The 17,500-nt window shown below is 42.2% G+C and overlaps 1 protein-coding gene across 1 annotated transcript in view; it reads right to left on the bottom strand.

Moving 5' to 3' along the window:
- The window catches only part of Nrk (Nik related kinase), a 98,529-nt gene extending 91,994 nt beyond the window's left edge, over nt 1–6,535 (bottom strand). Inside the window, exons 1-2 of the mRNA XM_021153380.2 lie at nt 6,157–6,535; nt 74–139 (exon numbers count right to left, since the gene is read on the bottom strand). Of these exons, the coding sequence (XP_021009039.1) occupies nt 74–139; nt 6,157–6,213 (123 nt within the window). The 5' untranslated portion in view covers nt 6,214–6,535. The remainder of the gene's footprint in view (nt 1–73; nt 140–6,156) is intronic.
- Nucleotides 6,536–17,500: the final 10,965 nt, after the last annotated feature.

Genomic DNA, 17,500 nt, shown 5'->3' with positions numbered 1-17,500 from the left:
TGTTGGGATTTGACTCACAATTACTGTTATTATTATAAAATCAAGCATGAATAAGTAACCTAGCTCCACTTACCAAAAAGATTCTTCCATAAGTACCAAGACCAATGGCTTTATCTAGTGAGAATATTCCAGTTGGATCCTACAAAAATTAGAACAAAATTATCAGTTTTCTTGAAAAAAAATTCCAATCTGCATTGTTCCTTTAGAATTTACAAAACAAATATGATGAATCCATTGGTTCCCAAAAGCATAGGTAACAATGTCCTTAGATTAAGTAGAGTCCTTCACACACACAAAAAGAACACTAAGAAATTATGTAATTATACTGTAAAACCTGAAGATAGTGTGGGTATTCCTTCTTACATTCATATTTGTATCAATTGAGTGTCTTTTCATAGCACAGGTAAATCAATATTCTCTTGGCTCTTCATACCAGAACTATTAACTAACTATACAACTCTAGGTAACTCATTTATACTCTAGGATTCTATTATCACATGTGTGAAATGAAGGCATTATGCTCAGTGATTTCTGAGCTCTAATATTTAGATTCTCTCATCCTAAAGTCCAGATGTTTCCACAGGATTGACAAAATGATTGTCAAGGCAGGAATCCAGAATCCTTTCTTAAAATAATCACACAATGATGTGCTGATTATAAGCAAGTAGATCAGGGCATATTTTTCTATTCAAAATAAAAATATTATTTAAATGACAGCTTTTAGAATTTGAGAAGTAGACTAAGTTTACTTGTCTAGTATATGACTTTTGCTGTCACTCTGAAAGATTTATGGGGAAAAGGTAAGCAACAAAGGAGTTACGAAGAACCAGCTTTTCTGCACGATTATTTTAGTACAGTTCTTTTAAATGTATCACTGAGAAGTACATTTACCATAGTGGCAATTCAAGAGAAACAACCAATAAAAATGCATTTATTCATTCATTCATTCATTCATTCATTCATTCATTCATTCATTATTTTTATAAGTCTGTGTTTAAATTGATAAAGATACCATGTTAGGGAACTCTCATATTGTCTACGCAGCCTGAATCTCTGAAACTTAAAAAAAAAAAATCAGAAATTTGCTTCATCCTATTTCTATCCATCAATAATGAGCATATCTTCTAGTCAGATATTAAGTGAGGAAATGGACTGTGGAAATCACACAGCCTTTATTTTAGTTTCATTAATGTTGTTAGAAATCTTGTTATTTTCTATTCAAAAACCATCTTAATGAACTTAATGCTCACTTTAAATAAAATAAAACATTTTTACATTTCACGTTTTAAAAGTATATTGAACTTAGTATTGATGTTGTTAATCTTTATCATTTTGTAATATATTTTATTAACTAAATTAAGATAAAAGAAGAAAAAAACTGTGTTGATCTGTTAAATTAAAACACAGCTTTTATATCTCATTTCTTATTTTTATTCAGCACACATTTATTCTGTACTGTAATATAAGAAATCCAATCGCTAGATCTTCTCTTAAAATGGAGGGGAAAAAAAGCCAAATAAACTCATTTCTGAGTCAGGACTCGTTAAGCAATTTTTAAAAATATTTGTCAAATAGTTCTATATATTCAAATGGAAATCCTAATTGAGTTGCCCTTGCAAACTGGAATTTGAGAGTTTTTTTTTTTTTTTTCCTTCTGACTAGGGAGAAGGCAAGAGTGAGCCCCCCGCTGGCTGATTTCCTTAAGGGTGTGGAAGAAGGAAGCACAAGAACCACTAGGAGGCAGTGTCTGCTGGTCAAGGAAGATGCGCCTGCGGAAAGGAGGAAGAAAAGCAGCACCTGGTCAAAGGTAGCCAGAAGTTCCAAGTGGGCTTCAATTTACTTAAACACCAGGAGGGCGGGCGTTGCCCTGGTTACACAACACAGGAGGGACTAAACACTCTAAGTGCACAGAGGGAGACTGCACAGGATTCTCATTCCCCATTTTTAATCTTACAAATTGTAATTATATATATATATATATATATATATATATATATATATTATATATATATATATAAACTAATGGGTAGAGTCTCTAAACTGTTGGCTCTAATGGGATAAGTTCTAGAGTGAAACTCAGTCAGTAACAAGAATGAACTTCGCAATCGAACTGGAGCTTAGAAAGGAAAAGTCCTTATAGATCACGAGCTCATAATCCATGCAGAGATTTTCCCTCCATGAGAGAATCCTGTTTAAAATTAATCTTTAGGGCTAATATGAAATTGTAAAATCAGAATTTCCTTAGACGATTCTTTTAAAATACCCAGGTGATTCTCAATTCTTGTACCCTGTTGTCTCTGCACAAACCTATGGGAAAAACAAAACAAAACAAAACAAAACACTGGCCTAGAGACAGGGAACATGGCTCAGAAAAAGATAAATTGAATTACAATGTCAAGCTGAGGCCCTCTTCTACTTACAATGGATGGTGTACTGGATATTTCAAAGCTTGGGCACTTGAAGGCAAAATGGCTTCCACACAGCCGCTAAGGGACTTATGTAAAGTGGGAAGCTGAACTCAGGGTTTGCCTTCTTAGTGAAGGCTGGGAAAACTGGAAGGTATATTTAAATATAAACTTAATGTAATTCAAATATAGTGTTTGGGTCATGTACTATTTCAGATCGCCTCAGCCACGACTGTTTTCAAAGACTATCTAATCCTGACCCTAATATAGATTAGGAGTACACATGGCAGTGTCACATACCAAGGCCGAAGCCACAAGGAATGTGGCCATTAGAAGGATTGGGGGACAATCATAGTGACAGACAAGCTAGATCTGGAGATAAAGAGGATTGAGTTATGCAGGCCATATATAATAAATCATACATTAATAGAGAATAAATAAATAAATAAATAAATAATAAGTACACCCCTTGTATAGGGTAAGCAAGGCAAAACACACTATTTTAAAACGATGCATGAACCCATACAACATTGCAATTCTCTTTTCTAAGAAAGGAAGCATACACCACAAACCTCTGTATTTTTTTCACCTATAGAAAGTTTATATCCACTTAAAAATTGGGAAAAGTTACAGCCGGTCATTAACACATATGGTGATATGGTGGCCATATCTTTAGTACCAGGGCTAAGAAAATTAGAGCCTAAGAATAAGGAACCCAAGGCCAGGGTCAGCTATATAAGTAGTTCAGAAGGTGGCCAGGACTACACGAGTCCCTGTCTTCAAAACCAAGAGCAACTTGAGAATTGTATCGGCCTTCTTATTTTATGTCTCTAAGATCCTATAGAAAAGGGTTTATAATTACATTACAATACCATCTACAATTGTGTACTTTGTGATTTTCTTCTCTGTGTAATGTTTTAGGAATAAAATGTTATCTAATTTTATCTGATATTATATTAATAAATATTAATAAAATTAAAAATCAGAATAATAAAATGTTATCTAATTGCACAGACATTTTTATCACTGTTTTGTTATTGTGTGCTATAAAAGAGGCTCTTCTTTGATGCCCAGGCTATTTGTAGCTCACACTAGCTTCAAACTCATGATCCTTCTACCTCTGATTCAAATCTCTACCCCTTTCTTTAAATTCCAATTTATACTCTTGTACAAGCTTGCACTCTCAAGGGTTTCTGTTTGCTGGTCATTAAATTTCACAACCACAAAGAGTCCAAAATATTCAAATCTCAAACCTACATTTAATTGTATTTCTATAATCTGCAAAAATGTATGTCTATGTTGACGAGTGCCTGTATAGTATGGGAATTGAACCCAGAGACTCAGCATGGTAGCACTCAATCTACTGCTAGGCCAGGCCACACCCAAGCCTCCAAGATACCATCAATATGATGGTTCAAGGTTTGAATCTCTTCTCATTATCTAGCTGTTTTCAAATGGTTGCACTTACCAGGGATATATGCCAATAATATTCTGTCCTTCATATGTGTCCTATTGAGAATAATTACTACAAGGGACACTGCCTAGGCCATTTTCTTTACTTGAACATCTCTCCCTGTCATCAAAATGCAAACTAAATTAACTATCAATTTCTCTATTCCTTTCTTTTGAAGTCGTCCTATGCCTCAGTGACTGCAGAAACCATGTCTTTAAATCTCTAAGCATGCTGCTCTCCAGCTATATTTATTTTCTTGGAATTTGAATCTGGGAAAGGGGAGAATTACCCATCATTTGCTCAGATAGTGCATAAAAACGAATCTATTATAAAATTCTGAAATATAAGAATTTTTCTAAACTGGACCTTTCATGATGATTTAAAAATGAGGGAAAAGACCATTGGCACCCAAGATTCTTGTGTCTTTTCCACATGCCTCAACTTTAGAAGTCGATCTCATCTTGCTCTTTGGGAACCACCGCCGCCCTTCCCCAATCTGGAGAACACTAATGTTCTACTGAGCTGTAATATAAAGATCATGCTTATCTCATGGACATGCCTCAGATCAGAATATTCCAAAGCCAGGGCCATGTCAGGTAATCCAGGGAATTTAGTCCATTCTTTGGGCTAAACACACCTTTACTTTTTCCCTTTGTTGTTCCTTGGGGGTTTGAAATTCCCCATGCTATCATTTCTATAAGGTCTTTTTCATCCCTCAACTTCGTCATTTTTTTAGAAAGCAGTTGATTTCAGTATGTCCACGTGTGCTTTCACCACGCCCCGCCCTTCCCCCAGAGCAGGCTGAGGAGGGGACGAGCTCACTCACTGGCCTTCCAGTCTTATTTAGGCTCAAATCAATCTTAATCTGAATAGGAAAAGTCCTGCTCTGGTGGAAGGGAATCCAATTGAAGTCTCCATAGTCCAGAAATCTCGTCCATACATCCTGGAAAAGAAGTGATTTCAGGAGTATCTGGGAAGATAAAAAGTTTAATTTTTAAAAATTCTTTGGCTTTATTTTATGAAGTTGCAATAACCGTAATTCTAATACTTGCTATTCAACAGTTTTGTATTGAAGTGTGTTCTTTTAATGACTGATAACAGTTTGCTAGAATATTAGCCATGTCCATCACCTCCCCTCATCACATACCATTCTAATGTAAAATATAAAGGGAGGCTTTGGGAGTGTCCCGCATTTAGGGAGGCAAGTATCTGCCATCATTAACAACACATATCTTTAAATGCCAAACATACACAAAATTAATTAAGGCAAGATGACTTTGAATAGTCCTATAACCTCAAGGTTAATATTTAGCTTTTCTCAAGGCGAGGAGGCCACTGCCCTGAACTACACACATGCTTGGCGATCATTCCAGCCCAGTGCCTGCTCATTTCTCCTTTGGAGAGTCCAGGGGCCCTTTGCATTCAAGAGAGGGTGCAAGTGAAATGCCAATCTAAAAAGGGAACTTGAAAAATGAATTTGGGTGGGATCCAGTATCAGCGAGAAAGCAGATGCATTGAAATACACGGTGTTGCTACAATAGTATGTCTGCTGTTTACGATGGCTTTAGTAGCCCACCAATCAATTTCAACTGGGCACTGAAAAAGGAGACCCCACAAATGATAACCATGACCAAAGTTATATTTCATTATCTAGGAGAGATGATACACTTTTAAAAATTAATAGGCATGTACAGAATTCCGTTCCTTTCTGAGAGGCGTCGAGTTCTTTTCACTCCAGCAGTACTTACTCCAGAACCTTCTCCTGGTGAGAATAAAGTTTTAGAAACTATTACAAAGTAAGAGCCGCGTGATGCCTATGCTTCTATTTTGTGTGTGTGTCTGTGTGTGTGTGCTCATTATATTTTTTACGGTGGGGGTGGGGGTGGGGTGGGGGCTCCGCCCATAGGTAGAGATCTCTGCTGGCAAAAAGAAGGAAAGTGGGGTGGTCCACCACTTGTCCTTTCCCGGAATGCTATTACAGGTACCCATGCGCTGCTAGACAGCTGTTAGACAAAGCGGGCTCTATATAGAAAAGGCCCCACCCTTTTTTAGGACCCACTTCTTTCTCCCCAATCTCACCCCCCCCCAGCCCCCGTTCCTTTGCGTTTTGTGGCCTTCACCTCAGTCGGGAGCCCAGGGATGGTGATTCTGCACGGCAGCTTCCCTGGCCCATCCTAAGCCACAGCCCGTCGAAGTCCTGGCCTAGGCTGCTCGAGGGTGTGGGCTCTCTTCCCCGGGCTTTCAAAGCCACAGAAAGAAGTTCACAAGGGGGACGATGTCCCGGAGTCCTTTACTTACCGGCAACTGGCCGAGATCTGTCACCTCCTTGTCCCTCCAACTCCCAGGTCCTGCCATGGCTTCGAGAAGAACCAAGCAGTAGACCGCGTCCAGCAGGCGCGCTGGGACTGCGTCTGAGGTGAAGGAGGAAGAGTTTTGGGGGTCCCGGGAAGGGAGGATGGGATGGGAGAGAGGAATGGGAAGGTGGGTTTGTGGTTCGGGAGAAGAGAGGGAAGTGGAGAGGAAAAGAGCCGAGAGCCGAGCGGGAGGAGGAAGAGGGAAGCTGGAGTTTTTCGGGAGGCGGGAAAGTAAGTTTGGCTAAGGGAAGGAGAAGAGAGCTCTAGCGTCCGTCCGTCCGAGAGACGAAGAAGCCAGAAGGGTGCTCCGCGGCGAGAGCGCAGAGCGGCCGGGGCAGGGTGCGCCTTTCAGGGTGAGGAGGGGGGCGGTGCAAGGCGAAGGGGCCCGGAGGAGCTCGAAGGGGATTGGTGGAGCGTCACGTCGCCAGGTGGGCAGCCGCGCAGCAGGGAGGAGAGCCAGGGGGCCCCGGGGCAGAGGGAGTCTCTAACGGTCTTCAGGCCAGCCTCTAGCCGCCCGCACCCCGCCCCCGGGTCCTGGGCTGAGCCCGCAGCCCGCGCCCCCGCCCCCGCCGGCCACTGTTCCACAGGAAACTTTTTTGCTAGGCAGCTGCCAGCCCCGGAAAACCGGTCCCGCTCTGCGCCGCTCCCAGCCTGGGCCCCACGGCTCTGCCACAGTCCAAACAACCCGCACCGTCATCCCACCCACCCACCCACCCCCATCCCCCACCCCTCAAGAAACACTGTAACTTTCCTAGGGATCTGCGTTCTCTTTCTCAGCCCCTGTCACGTAATTGCCCCATTGATTGAAGAAGAAGGAAAATCAGAGAAGCGAGTGGAATGATTTTTTTTTACCCACGGGGTTAGGGATCAGACCTGGGTATGCCCCTAACACAAACGGTAAAACCCAGACCCCAGGGCGCCTTAACTCCCACCTTCCCAGCTGTTGGTAGCTGGGGACGTGGTAAAGGGGACAAAGTTCCTTGGAGCCCCTGGAGACATCTGCTGCTCTCCTCTAGCCCAGGGGCTGTTTGGTGACTGGCGGAGGCTGTTATTTTGGAGCCATACCTGTGAACAGGTGTCTAGGGCAAGAGACACAGACTCCCTGTCAGCTGCCGAAGCTGTCCCCACCCTAAGTTTGCTGGCTTGGAGCTCGCAGTGAGCTCAGAAAGTTTCTGCTTGATTTTCAGGCTCCAGCGTTCCAGTTCGGTTTCATTCATTCACTCATTCATTGTAAAACTTTTAAGGGCTCTGGAGCTGTGCGCCCCCGTTTCCCCACAAAGCGCAAGGAGGCTGACACTTGGTGTCTAGAGTGATTTAGCCTTAAGTAAGTTGCCTCTTGAAGCATTTACTGAAAAGGGGAGCCAACACATAAAACTAACCACATTCTAAGCTCTTGTGCGCTACAAAGAACACTTTAGAAGCCGTCCTGAAGCTGCCTACATTCCCGGAGCTAGCTTAACTGTGCTTCGTAGCTTACCCGAACTCCAGGTCGGAATGCTAGTAGGAATTTGTTTCCTGTTTCTTTTTTTAATGAACAAATTTTGTTACCCATCCTAAGAAGATTTATACGAATAATTCCTCCCAGTGGCCTTTGGTCATTTTTGACCTAGCTTTCTAACTTTTGTAATTATTCTTCTTATATATTAGTGGGTTGTGTTTATTTTGTGTCTGTTTCAACGGTGGAGTTTGACTTCTTTTCCGATCCTTTATCTCGGAGGCTCAGTGAACTCTGGAATGGCTACAGTTTGTCCAAGGAACTCGGTTTCGCTCCTTAAAGATTCTCTGTTAACAGTTACAGGATAAACCAACCACCACCTTCTCCCCCAAAAACACAAGCCTGGTTTTTCTGAATCTAATCTTCTTAAACCAAATGTTATTTCTACCACTGCAGAAATTAAACTTTCAAAGAACTAAAATCTTGACAACTCTACCATACAAAAAAACAAAACAAAAAAAAAAAAAACAAAAAAAAACGTTGTCTTTAAAACAATTTAAGATTTCCTGAATGATCAGTAAAATGCTTCTGTGTCTGATGAAGTGGAAATTGGAAATTCAACATTTCATAACTTAAAAGAAGATATGACTAGTTTATAGAAAATTACAATTTTGTGTGTATGGCTTGTTTTAAGGAATCACGGCAAAGAAATCAAGAAATACAGTTACAGAAACTCTGAAGATTACTGGGAGAGAATCTTTCTTTGTTAAGGGGGAAACAAGTTCCCACCTTGACTTTTTTACCTACATTGTTGTCTGCAGGGGTGCAGGGGGAAATGCCCCAGGCTGAAAGCAAATCCAGACCAAGCAAGAGAATCCAGTTGCATACTGGAAAGCTACTGGGGCTTCTTGACTCCATGGGACTAGTTAATGTGTCTAGAAAGGACTCCTGTGAAGTGGCAAGGACAACCTAGATGTTTAACCAGAACTCCACGGAGAAATCTATCCTTGGTTTTGTTTTTTTGTTTGTTTGTTTTTTTAAGTTAAAATTTTCAATGAAAACAAGAAGGCAAGGATGAATGTGGACATTTTAAGATGGGCATTAGGGGGATTTTGGAGGCTGACATAGAGAAAGGCAGCCTGTCTACTGCATCAGCAAGTAAACAGATAGCAGCCTAACAGGAGGCTCAGCTCACACCACAATCTTGAGACAGAGCACCTGTTTTCCAACTTCAGCACTTCTAGTCCCCTCACCCTACAATCAGCAGTTTCTCTATCCCCTTCCCACGTGTTTCTCCACCCTCTCTCTCCTTCATTCCCTTCCTCCTTCCCTCCCCCCTTGACCTCAACCTCCATAAAAGTAATCCTACTTTGTCCAGAGTCCAGGAATTTGTCAGATTGTGTTTTACCCAGAAATCCTCTCCTGCCCACATTCTAGGTCCCATGTCTTTCATACTCATGTCATGTTCGATCTCTGTTTTCCTAAGATCCTTGGCCCTTTTAAACCTTTAGTTGTTGATTTATTTTGATAACTAAATTTTATTGAATGCTTACCATTATGTATCTCACTAATGTCCTTAAAGTTACCAACATGTTCCTAATTAATTCATTTAGAATCTTCATAGTATGTTTAGGTAAATTGAGGCAGAGACAGAAGAATAACCTCACAGGTAGTAAGTAATTAGAGGATCCTGGTTTCCAACTCTGGCAGTTTGCCTCCAGAGACCTCTGGTCAATGACTGTGGAGGGCCTGGAGCATATTTTAAGACTGTGTGAAGGGGAGCCAGATTCAAAACAGCCCAAGAGTACGTGAGATCCAAAGAGAGTCGTTGTGCCCCTGGGCTCTCCAGTTCCCCCTTCCGCCTTTGTGTCCTAAGCCCTTTGAACAGAAATATCTTGAGCTGTGTTTAAAAAAAAAATGGAACCTAGTCACTGCGTCAGCAAAGCCAATGACTTATCTGGGCAAAAGAACACCAGGAAGAATACCTAATAAGGAGATTTTATGAATTTGAAGCTCAAGATGTGCTCAGTAAAGTCACAAACAGCCTTCTAGGCCCTAAAAAACCCTCCTTTAGAAGATTTGCATCTCCAGTCACCCTGGATGGGGCTGGCTCCTGAAGCACTACCCCTAGGCAAGGAGCTATTAGCAGCTGCTGACAGCTGGGAGGGGCTGGAGCCACTTTTCTTCCTGAGTAAGGCTCCTGGTAGATTGTCCAAGTGGAGGTTCTACACTCAGGCACTCATGGTCGGTACTAATTGGACTCACTGAGTTACTAAGAAATGAGTATATGAGGTTGAGAGGGAGACATAGTGGGAGTGGTCTTAGTGGAGTTAAAGAAGAGAATCCGTGTGGTAAAGATACATTGTCCTCATTGATGAACTTCTCAAAGAATAAATAAAAAAAAATATTTTAAAGGGCCATTAACATGTCTCCCAGAGAGTTCTTTGGCTGAGAATAAACTTTATTCAGGGAGGACCTGAAGGAGGCTGTGTTTATGAGAAACGCCTTAGCAGATGTGTCACCCTAAATGACAAGGTATTGGCTCAGTTGAAAAAAAAAAACAGTGTAAAAATTACATTGAGGGTGACTTTGAGCCTCCATGGGGCCCAGTATACATCTTGATTCTCTCAGGTCTTTATGATATCTCCTTTCTGACCAGTCACTGTGAATTTTAAGAGAGAATCAAATTCTAAGTCAGATATGGTATCTTTGTAAAAGGAATTGCAACCATTTTTTCCATAGACTTGGCTAATGACAATAGAGGGGAAAGTACAGAATACTCAGGATACAATCCACAGAACAAGGCTAACAAGCTGAAGAGCCCAAGTGAGGACTCTTCAGTCCCACTTAGGAGGGAGAAGAAAGCAATCATGGGGGGGGGGCAGATGGATGGAGGGCTCTGGGTGGGAAAGGGGATATGGAGGGAAAAGGGGAACATGGTCAGGTATTGGGGTGTGGAAACAGGAGTGAAGCCCTGAGGGCCAGCAGAATGAATGAAAATAGGCAACCTTGGGAGGTAGGAGTTGGGGTGACCCTCTAGAATGTGCCAGACACCTGGGAGGTGAGAGATTCTCAGGACTCAAAGGGAGGGACCTTAGATGAAATGCCCTACAGTGGGGAGAGGGAACTTGTAGAGTCCACTTCCAGTAAGAAGACAGGGCATCAGTTGGAGAGATGGGGTTTGTCATGGTTTGACTATGCTTGGCCCAGGGAGTGGCAGTATTTGGAGGTGTGGCCTTATTGGACAAGGCGTGTCACTGTGGGCATGGGCTTTAAGATCTTCATCCTAGCTGTCTGGAAGTCAATATTGTGCTAGCAGCCTTCAGATGAAGCTGTAGATCTCTTAGCTCCTCCCGTAGCATGCCTGCCTGGATGTTGCCATGTTCCCACCTTGATGACAATAGACTGAACCTCTGAACCTGTAAGCCAGCCCCAGTTAAATATTGTCTTTATAAGAATTGCCTTGGTCCGCATAGGAGGAACAACGATATGAACCAATCAGTACCCCCGAGCTCCCAGGGACTAAACCACCAACCAAAGAGTACACAACGAGGGACTCATGGCTCCAGCCTCATATGTAGCAGAGGATGTGCTTAAAGACATCAATGGGCCCTTGGTCTTGTGAAGGCTTGATGCCCCAGTGTAGGGAAATCCCAGGACAGGGGAGCAGGAGTGGGTGGGTTGGTGAGCAGGGGGAGGGGGATGGAATAGGGAGGTTTTCGGAGGGGAAATGGGGAAAAGGGATAAAATTTGAAATGCAAATAAAGATAATATTTAATAAAAAACATAGGATTTGAAAAAAAAAAAAAAGAGTTGCCTTGGTCATGATGTCTGTTCACTGCAATAAAACCCTAACTAAGACAGGGTTGCCATCCCACAGTCAAAAACTCTGACCCAGAATTGTTCCTGTCTAAAAAACTGAAGGGACAAAAAAAAAAAAAAAAAGAGGAGAGTCTGAGGGAAAGGAGGTCCAGTGACAGGTCCAACTTGGGATCCAGCTCAAAGGATGGGGGTCCAAGGCCTGACACTATTACTGATGCTATAGTGTGCTTACAGACAGGAGTCTAGCATGGCTGTCCTCAGAGAGGCTGAACGAACAAGCAGCTGACTGAGACAGACACAGATACTTACACCCAACCAATGGACAGAGCTGTTGACTCGTGTGGTTTAATTAAAGAAAAGCTGGAAGAGGCTGAGAACGAGGCAACCCCGTGAGAAGACCATCAGTCTCAACTATCCTAGACCCCAGAGATCTCTCTGAGCCCCCAACCAGGCAGCATACACCAGCTGATATGAGGCCCTGACATTATACAGCAGAGGACCACCTGGTCTGGCGTCAGCAGTGAGAGAAGCCACACCTAGCCCTCAAGAGACTTAAGGCCTCAGGGACTGAGGAGGTCTGGTGAGTGGGGGGTGGGGACATTCTCTTGGAGAAGAGGGAGGAGTTATGGGATAAGGAACAGTCAGAGGGCAGACTGAGAGGGGGTTGAAGACTGGACTGTAAAAAAAAAAGATTTTAAAAAAGAATAATAAAAAGAAGATCCATACATGTGTAATTCAAGTCACTACTGGTTCATTATCTTAGAATCATCATGGGGAAGCACGTATATCTGAAAATCTCAAGAAGTCCGAGTAGGGGGAGGAAAACTCTGGCAAAGGCTGTGCTTAAAGACTTGATGAGCTGCCTTTGGGTGTGGATGAAGCTTTGCAAGCATCAGCTTCTACAGCAGTTCTGACCATGCTTTTTATATTTCCTATGTGCTCCTCCTCTGGGGATAAAGCAACAATGCACACACTATTTGTCAGGCTAAAGGTCACGAAATGTGCCTTCTGACCATAGTTTGCAAAGCTTCTGCTGCTTGTCATGGAATGCTCTTAAGCTCAGCCTGATTTGAGCTGTGCTTGTTTCTAAAACGGGGCCCTAGAAACCTGATCCTGGATGAACATGGTCTCATTGCTTTGAAAACTGGAATGCTATGCTTAAAAACAAAGTCAATTGTTTTATAATAAGAGAATTAAAAGAGGGGTCATCAAGCTTCCTTTTCTTCTTAGACTTTTACATTTCAGAACACACTCCATTCTCATCCTTGAATTCCTAGCCCAGCCACTTCAGGATATGCATTTGCTATGGCTTGACACAGATACACACCAGAACATGTTACTGTGACTCACCAGTGAATCCTAAGCTTTAGAAACTGCTACAGCTTAAGGTTCTAGGATGATCTAATAATACTGTATAGGCATTGTTATGTTTCTGCTTTAAGTGAGCTCCCAGACTTCTGGAAATTTCAGACGTAATAATCTAGATTTGGCTTGAAATGCACACCATATTGAAAACATAGGACATTTGAAAGTATGTGTGGGTCTAAAAAAATCTCCATAATATCAGTTAGGGTTGAAAAATGAATTATAGCTACTAGCACAAAACTAAAACATACATTTTTTTTTTAAAAGTGAAAAAGCCAACAGAATTCTAGCATCAAACATCTTACAACTTACCAAAGAAATTATCCATCTATGTAATAAAGGAACTTATTACAAAAGCAGGATGGTTATCCTTTGTCTGGAAATAAAAGAGAAAAGATACAGGAAACACATAACATCGTTGTGGGTACACTATATATTGATATAAGTAAATATTAGGACAAAATTTTACTAATTATAGTGTTTGGGAGAAGCATTAATGATAGCACACACACACATATGCACAAACACATAACACAAATTGGTTTTAAGAAAATAGGTTTTAAGCTGGGTGGTGATGGAGCATGACTTTAATCCCAGCACTTGAGAGGCAGGCAGATTTCTGAGTTTGAAGCCAACCTGGTCTACAAAAGTGAGCTCCAGGACAGCCAGGTCTATACACAGAAAACCTGTCTCGAAAAACCAAAAAAAAGAAGGTTTTAGTTCAAAATCAGAAGATAATTATGCACATATATAAATATCCATAAATGTTCCTCAGCAGATATACAGTATGAAAATGTCATCCAAGGATGATGAAAAAACAAATCACTATAATTCTTCATGTATACGTATTTATAACACACGTGTGTTTATTCCTATATGTTTTTATCAGAGAAATTATTTTTGATCAATACCATAAAGTATATCGAGTTTATTAAAAATACTAATATTGAGAAAATCAACATGATAGACCAAAGCTTAGCCAAATTAACTAAAGGGAAGAGAGACAATATCCAAATTATCAAAATCAGAAAAGAGGTGGGAGCATAACAAGACACTGAGGAAATTCAAAAAATCATTAGGTCATACTTCAAAAATCCTGTATGCCCCCAAATTAGAGGGAACTTATAGAGCCTACCTCCAGCAAGAAGACAGGACATCAAGTGAGGGATGGGGTTGCCATCCCACAGTCACATCTCTGACCTATAATTGTTCCTGTCTGAAAGAATTACAGGGATGGATATGGAGAAGAGCCTGAGGAAAAGAAGGTCCAGTGACAGGCCCAAAGTAGGATCCAGCTGAAGGGGAGGTCCCAAGGCCTGACACTATTACTGAGGCTATGGAGCATTCACAAAAAGGAACCTATCATGACTGCCCTATGAAAGACCCAACAAGCAGCTAAAAGAGTCAGATGCAGGTATTTGCACCCAACTAATGGACAGAAGCAACCAACCCCTGTTGTTGACTTAGAGAAGGCTAAAAGAAGCTGAGGTAAAGGGATATCCTGTAGGAGGACCAGGAGTTTCAAATAATCTGGACCCCTGAGATCTCTCAAACACTGGACCACCAAACAGACAGCATACACCAACTGATATGAGGCCCCCAACACACATACAGTAGAGGACTTCCGGGTCTGTGTTCATTCAGAGATGATGCACCTAACCCTCAAGAGACTGGAGGCCCCCGGAGGTCAGGTGGGGTGAGAGGTGGGGGCATCCACATGGAGACGGAGATGGGTTTGGGTGGGGAGGAGGTGTGGGATGTGGAGCAGATGGAGGGTGAATGGGGGGGCGGGGAATGGAATATGGGGTGAAAAAAATAAATTAAAAATAGAAAATCTAAATGAAATGGGTGATTACCTTGATAAGTACAACTTACCAAAGTTAAATCAAGATCAGGTAAACAATTTAAATAGGCATATAATCCCTAAGGAAATAGAAGCATTCATTAAAAATTTCCCAACAACAAAGAAGCCCAGAACCAGATGGTTTTAGTAATAGAAGGAATACTACCAAACTATTTTTAATTAATCATTTTATTCATTTACATTTCAAGTGATATCTCCTTTCCTGGTTTCCCTTCCGTAACCTCCCCCCCCCCCCGATCCCATCTCCTCTTCCCTTTGTCTCTATGAAGGTGTTCTTCCAACCATTCACCCATTAGCAGCTCCCTATGCTGGGGCATCAAACCTCCACAGTACCAAGGGCCTCCATTCCATTAATGCCAGATAAGGCCATCCTCTGTTACATATGTAGCTGGAGTCATGGGTCGCTCCATGTGTACTCTTTGATTGGTGGTTTAGCCCTTGGGAGCTCTGGATGGTCTGGTTAGTTGATATTATTCTTCCTATGGGGCTGTAATCCCCTTCAGTGCCTTCAGACTTTCTCCTAGCTCTTCCATTGGGGTCCCCAGGTCAGTCCAACAATTGGCTGTATCTGCTTTTATATTAGTTAGGTGCTGGCAGAGTCTCTCAGGGAATAGCCATTCCAGGTTCCTGTCAGCAAGCACTTCTCAGCATCAACAATAGTGTCTAGGTTTGGTGTCTGCAGATGGGATGGATCCCTAGGTAGGGTGGTCTCTGTATGGCCTTTCCTTCAGTCTCTGCTCTACTCTGTCCCTGCATTTCTTTTAGACAAGAACCATTCTGAGGGATGGGGCAATCCACTCATCTCAAAATTTTTAACCTTGTATTTCTTTAAGGGACTTGTTTTTTTCCTCTTTAAGAACTTCTACCAATTTACCTGTGGCTTCCTGTATTTCTTGAAGTGAGTTATGTATATCCTCCTTAAAGTTCTCTATTATCTTCATGAGATGGGGTTTTAGGTCAACATTATGCTTTTCAGGTATGTCCATGGCTTGCTGTGATGGGAGAACTGGGTTTTGATGGTGCCAAAATACATTGAATTTTGTTGCTAGTGTTCTTGTGTTTTTCTCTCAATATTTTGTTATCTCTGGGGTTAACTGGCCTGGGTGCCTTTCTGAAGCCTGCCTCCCTGATTGCAGTAGATCTCCTGGGAGATATGCAGACCATGGAGTGGTGAGAGCGGCAGATGTTCAGATTTGCCCCGTGGATATAAAGACTGGAGTGGAGATAGGGGACTCATGGAGGAGAAGGTTACAGTGTCTGCTCTAGTCTGTGAGGCTCCCAGCAAGGGCAATTATTTGGGCAGGGGTCTCACCTGTTTTCCTGGTTGCAACAGGTTTCCTGGGAGACTGTGGGGGTGATGAAAAGGGTAGATATGCCTTTCTGCCCTAGGGGAGGTGCAGACAGGAAGGCCATTTCTTTTATTATACTTTAGTATATCACATACTGTTTTCTTTTAGTATACTTTAGTATATCACATACTGTTTTCTTTTATTATACTTTAGTATATCACATACTGTTTTCTTTTATTATACTTTAGTATATCACATACTGTTTTAAATGTACTCTGTACACAAAGAGAAAGTAGGTGGCCCAGATGTTGGATATTGTTCCTGTCTAACATCTCTCTGGTAAAAAGGGAAAGTCTTGATGCAGTGTTAGAGTCGAGAAGATAGTTGGGTTAAAAAATGTGTAAAAGGTTAGGGTCTCAACCATGAGAGAAGAAAAATAATTTATTCAAAAGTTGATTGCAAAGAGTTGCCAAATCTAATTCATTGTCTCTTATATATCATTTATATGTCCTCACTTCACATACATTAAATTGTTCCATTATTACTCCAAAATAAAACCACTTGATGATAGCATATATTCCCTGCAGGCACCCATTAGTTCCTCTCTATAATAAAAAAGATGCAATTCTTTTTTCACTTCAAATTCAAGGCCAGAATGTACAGTACGGTCACATTAATTTAATATTTTTTAGATTAAGCAAATATATCCAAGAGGAGTAGATGGTAAGAAATAATCAAACTCGACCGGGATTCCTGGCCCGGGGAGTCTCCGGACACCCGCAAGGACCCACACAGGATCCCCCATGGGATCCTAAGCCCTCTGGTGAGTGGAACAAAGTGTCTGCTCCAATCCAATTGCATGGGACCTGAGACTACATTAACTAGGGAAGCAAATAACCCGGCCTGATCAGGGGCACAAGTCCCTTCCGGTCCACTCCAGCACAAGGGTTCCTTGCCCACTGAGTCACTGGACACCCGCAAGGACCCACACAGGATCCCCCATGGGATCCTAAGACCTCTGGTGAGTGGAACACAGCGCCTGCTCCAATCCAATCGCGCGGGAATTGAGACTGCATTAACTAGGGAAGCAGACAACCCGGCCTGATCAGGGGCACAAGTCCCTTCTGGTCCACTCAAGCACCAGAGTTCCTTGCCCACTGAGTCTCCGGACACCTGCAAGGACCCACACAAGATGCCCCAAGGGATACTAAGACCGCTGGTGAGTGGAACACAGCACCTGCACCAATCCAATCACATGGGACATGATACTACATTAACTAGGGAAGCAGATAACCCGGCCTGATCAGGGGCACAAGTCCCTTCCGGTCCACTCCGGCACCAGGGTTCCTGGCCTGGGGAGTCTCCAGACACCCGCAAGAAATGCGGAGAAAGCATTCGACAAGATCCAACACCCATACATGATAAAAGTCTTGGAAAGATCAGGAATTCAAGGCCCATACCTAAACATGATAAAAGCAATCTACAGCAAACCAGTAGCCAACATCAAAGTAAA

The sequence above is a fragment of the Mus caroli genome, chromosome X (genome assembly GCF_900094665.2).
Source record: "Mus caroli chromosome X, CAROLI_EIJ_v1.1, whole genome shotgun sequence".
NCBI lineage: Eukaryota > Metazoa > Chordata > Mammalia > Rodentia > Muridae > Mus > Mus caroli.
This window is presented reverse-complemented; position numbering and strand designations above follow the sequence as displayed.